The 5,528-nt window shown below is 37.4% G+C and overlaps 1 protein-coding gene across 1 annotated transcript; it reads right to left on the bottom strand.

Annotated features, from left to right (window-relative positions):
* Positions 1–3,076: 3,076 nt before the first annotated feature.
* On the bottom strand, positions 3,077–5,528 carry lrit3b (leucine-rich repeat, immunoglobulin-like and transmembrane domains 3b). Its single transcript, XM_047051746.1, has 6 exons — positions 5,521–5,528; positions 4,866–5,240; positions 4,467–4,552; positions 4,017–4,313; positions 3,256–3,557; positions 3,077–3,097 (listed from the first exon to the last, which is right to left on the bottom strand). The coding sequence occupies exons 1-6, from the start codon at positions 5,526–5,528 to the stop codon at positions 3,077–3,079; spliced, it is 1,089 nt and encodes a 362-aa protein (XP_046907702.1).

The following is a 5,528-nucleotide window of genomic DNA, read 5'->3' on the forward strand; positions in this document are numbered from 1 at the left end:
AGAGATCTAGAGGAGAGAGCCAAGGAAATTAAGAGGAGGAGTGCAGAAAGGGGAGTTTACAAACTCACAGGGAGAATACTTTGCACAAGAGGCACGCCTTCCGTTTGCACAGCTAGTCGTCTCATAAGCAATGCACCGCTATTCATTCTCGAGCATTGCGTTAAAGATCTGTGATTTTCTGTAAATCGACAACCGGAGAGCAGTGCCTGGCAAGAAGTGGTAATACCCTTACAACAGTTCCGTTTTCAACCTTACTTTCTAATAGAAAATAACATAGTTTTTGTCATCTGTCTACACACAATACATAACCCCTATGAGTCAAGTTAAAACACATTTCAAATGAAAACCAGAAACGTGTACGTTGCATGATTCACACCTCTAAATTCACCTACAATAAAGGAGTATGTTTGGTTAGATTTTCTTCAGTCTATGACTCATAAACACTTGGTATCTAGCTGTTTGTCATTGAAGCTGATGCTACAAACACATTTCAATGTAACTGAATAGACAATAGCAAGTCATCTGTGTGGGGACTTGTGGAAGCAAACCAACATACACCTGCTACTGAGGGTCACTGTAGGCATGGAGGACTTCTGCGCTGTTCCTTCAGACCAATCTTTCCAAAGATCTAAAAAATGTAAACTGCTTCAGTAAATGCAATAAACATTCTGCCAAGTCTGAAACTTACTTTATTTTAGACCTAAGAAGTGTGTGTAAGGTTGCTTTTGAATATGAAAAAATATTCTGGTTACATATTGGAATTATTAAATTGTGGATGGATTTCATGCCAATCCGAAAGGTGAAAATAGCAAGCGAGCATTGGAAAACACTTGTTATGCCCCCATTTCAGTTGTTTCATCTCACAGGCCAATGCTTGACCAATATGGAGGCCCATTGTGCTGAGACTACTCATTGGTTACTTTGTTAACATATATGAGAGGAGTACGTTTTTTTCTCACATAAACATCAATTTTGTGGGTGACACTGAATCCAAGACAGACAAACAGTGAAATAATAAGTAGAAGTCTTTCATAAAACACTGTCACAAAAACTTATGGCTGATATCATTGCTGCTGATTTAACCAATGAGATCTGTTTTCCCATAACAGAGACCTTAAAACTTCTGAGGTCAGACTGCTAACACTGGCTACAATATTTATGATCAATACATTTATTGGCCTGTTCATGTTATACGAGAAGCTAAAAAGGAAACCACAAATAACTTGAGGAATGGTCCGTGAAATGCAGTGCATTCCACTGCGTCCCAGTGCACCATTTTATTCTCCAGAGTTCAATGCAAATACTAGAGATTTAGTTTAACTGTGACTGTAAGAGAAAAGGCCTTTGTTTCACTGCACATGAACCGTACATAAAAAGCCACGTTGTTTCAGTTTCATATCTTCGTCCCAGATCTTGTTAATCTCACCAAATTACTACATAACAGTTTGAAACACTGGAGCTCATGTGAACTACATTCAACCGTTACTGTGAAAACAGTTATTTGCTTAAGTATCCACACCCTTTTATTTCAAACTATTCACCATTTTCAGCCGTACCAACTGACAAAATATTATCTAAAACATTTGTTTTTTTGGTCCTACCTGACTATACAAAATATCCAAACAGCTTTTGAAGTAGTAGATGATTAGGATTAGTACTGCAAAAAAAGCAAGAAAAACTAATCCATGGAGCTAAATGAAACACATTTTACTTGAATAGAATGTTCACTTTTTTTTTGTGCCTTGAACAAAATGCTTCCTAAACAGATCAACACCTATGCTTTTAAAGCCGATGCATTATCATTACTGTCCTTCATAGCACAGACAAGTCTAAAAAGATATAATATTTGGTCTAGCCCCACATAAATCATCACACATAGCAAATAACCAGTACCATAACAATTTAGTATCAGAAAAATGATATTAAAACTGTTTTATATATGTATATTATAATGGCATTTCCATAAGCCCTCCTTAAAGTAACAGCTGTTGCATTTAAAAAGAGATAATATATAAATAAAGCATAGAAAAAGTCCACTCCCCTTTCTACTGTGACATTAAAAGAAACGAAAAGAAGAATTCTAACATTTAAGGATTATTTTCAGTCAGAAAACACTATTGGCATTTTCTTTTCTGTTTGCATCAAGATTTACACAAAATTGGAAAGGGAAAATGGAAGTCTCTGGATGAGACATCAGAAAGAGAATAACTTAACTACCAGTGTACTATACTTAGAGTGAACTTGTTGCGTTGTTAAGATCACTTCTTTGAAAATGTCCTTGTGTCTTAATTGCTGGGACAGATGTAACAGAGATAAAAAGATGATAGGGTTATCTTTTATCTCACACATTTGAACTCTCTACCATTTGTCTTCACGTTCAGTATATATGTGGAGTGCATAAGGCAATGAAAGCATCACAACCTCCATCACAACTCATAAACAGATGAGTGATAACAAGGCTTAACCTTTTGAAACCCTACCCGTCTCCTTTGCTTGATGACACAATGAAGTTAAAGATGTGTTATTCATTAATGTTTTTTATTTATTTGATCTGAAATAAACATAATACATTGACCATCCATAAATTTGAATTCTCTAAGACAATATCACTAAAAAAGCATTCAAGACAAAGACAGTTGATGCAATATAACCTTTGATACACCTTTCATGTATGTATTAAACGGATAAGAACAAATAAAGAAACAAGAAAGATTGCAAGAATAAATATACAAGGATGCAGAAAATATATTTAAGACAATTAGTTGTTAACTAAATCTGGTATCCAAATTTCAGATGCTCATTTCTGTAGCAACCAAATATTCTGGGATGGCGCTGAATAGTTACATTACAAAATGATGTTATTTAAACCTAGTATACAAAAGATCCATAAGGAGCCTGAATTGTTGATTTAATACAGAAAACTGCTACAAGTTAAGGTTGATGTTGGGAGATATAGTAAGGTTCAAAATTATTTGCACGTAATTAATTGCTTTCATTCAATTCCCTCCATCCTGTTTTGCAGGTAAAGGCCCCACAGTAAGGAATCACTTATTGTATTTAGAGTGCCCTCTGCAGGCTAATCCTTATCCCCAATCTTCTTTTGATGAATTGTCCACAATAAAGTACAATTGGGACTTGACTTTTGGTCTAGGAAGTTTTTTTTTTACGTCGGACAAATGTTTTCCTTGTGATAATTTCATCCTGGTATTTTCCTTTTGATTTGATAGAGGTATTATAACTTTTTTTTTTTTTCACCGATTTTTTAAGTAATAGCCTTTTTTTAAATGTGACACTGTTTGCTTTTTCAGTTTTCTCCGTCTTTTTGGGGGGGTTGGATATTGAAATTATAGCTGGTGTTTGTTTTGTATTTTGCGCAAAAGGGTTTTTAATGGTTTGGGGTGCAGCAAAAAATCCCACTACCTTAAGCCTAATGTAAGCTTCTGCTTTTCCAGCCATGTTCTGTGCCTGACAGCGGTATTCCCCTGCATCTTTGTATGAAATTCCATTGAGGCTGATGATGGACCATCTGCTTCCTACTCGAGGAGATTCCTGCATTACTGTAATGTAATGGGAAAAAAAGGAGCAATAAGGCAGCAAGAATGTTAAAACATGATCTGGTTGTGGAAAGGTCATACTTACAGCTATCTAAGCTCCTAGGTAGATTTTCAGATATTGCTATGTTGTCCGGTTGTTGGCAGCATTCTGTTGAGATTATAAATGACTATATGATTAATAAAAATATAAAAATGTATATAAAAATTACTAAATGACTAAATGTAATAAATAGTCAAACACCTACAAACTACAAAACCATTGATAATTAACTTTTTTCCTAAAGGTAATACACAAACATAACCCTATTCTTCCAAAATGCAAAATCATTATAAATACAATATATTTGGCTTCAGTCTAATCTAGACCTGCACTCTGGGGAAAAAACTATGATACATCATTTTAGATGCGGCCATAAATAACATTCATGTTTTGCCAACCCTGTACTCCTCATCCTTCTTTACCAGTGTTGTAGACAGACACTTTGGTCCAAGTGATGGTTGGCGTGGGGTGGCCAGTGCCATCACAACGGAGTATTACGTTGCTACCCAATGGGGAGGTGACCTTAGTGGCCAAGGGTTGAACAGAAGGTCTCATGCACTGGGATGGATCTGTCTGAGAGAAGGAGACCCCAAGTTGTTTATCAGGCATGCTGCAGGACAGTAACTGATCCGTTAGGAATACAGGGCTTCCTGGGAACTTGGAGAGGGTTGTCAGCACAGAGATCTGGCAGTCACACAGCCAGGGGTTATCATGGAGACCTGGATATACAAATAGAATAGGATATTGTGCACAATTCAGTTTCAGAATACTAGTCTAGACTGCTTTTGTATAGTTCATGTGATTGACAGTATAATGCCAACTTTCAGATATGGAATGAATAGCTCTTCCAGTAAGATTGTGGTGTTCCTTACCTAACACTCTTCTCAGTGTTGGCTCTTCTGACTGCCTAGGGAGTGGAAGCCAAAGGTCCAGAAGCTCAGAGGGCAAAGTTGTCAACCTTGAAAAGAGACAACAGAGGAAGAATATATCTCATGTACTAGAGCGAGACTGATTGTCATAAAAGGAGAGACTCTTTGCATATAAAAGCTTGTAAAAGTTTTTTTCCCCCAGTATACAATGGAAATGTGTACAAAATCTACAAATACTTAAGCAGCAAACTTTGCAAACCACAAAACAGCTTGAGGTTAGCTTTTTTTAAGATGATCAAATAATTATCAAATTGCCAGTATAACAGACAGATAACTAAATAGTGACATTCATTGGAATGGTAATTCATACAAATCTGCAGACATCCAAAGTGTCTAACTGACCTATTGCTGGAGAGGTCAAGATATGTGACGTGTGGAAGAAAGAGAGAAGATTGGGCAGGGAGGCTGGAGAGTCGGTTGTTGTGGAGACTCAAACTGCGCAAGCGAGGCATGTCTCTCAGCGCCTCCCAGGGAAAGGCCGAGAGAAGGTTTCCATCCAATCTCAGTTCACGCAGGACTTTTAAATTGACGAAGCTGCTAGGATGGATGGCGTTGATGGTATTGTAGGTCAGCCACAGATACTGCAGCTCAGAAAGGTAGAAGAAGGCAGCACGAGGCACCCTGGAGATGGCAGTCTTCTCCAGACGGAACTTGACCGTGTCGGCTGGGGCATCAGAGGGAATTACAGACATGCGACGATCACGACAGGACACAAATCTGGAATTGTATTGATAAAGACTTTTAAATAAGCAACTGAAATACCGACTGTTCCTTAACTCTGACCACCAAAATACTTTATGCACTTCTGGTCTTTGATCTTCTGCTGCACCTTCTATATGCATTATTTGACCACTGCTTTGGATAAAAGCATCTGATACATTTATAAAATGTACATGTACTGTAGTTTTAGTCACAGCAGCGTGAAGTCCAAGAACTATGTTAACCAGCTCAAAACTCAATATCTATGGCTGAGTAGCAAGACACGTGTCTGACTCACTGCAACAT

The sequence above is a fragment of the Hypomesus transpacificus genome, chromosome 3, assembly GCF_021917145.1.
Source record: "Hypomesus transpacificus isolate Combined female chromosome 3, fHypTra1, whole genome shotgun sequence".
Classification (NCBI taxonomy): domain Eukaryota; kingdom Metazoa; phylum Chordata; class Actinopteri; order Osmeriformes; family Osmeridae; genus Hypomesus; species Hypomesus transpacificus.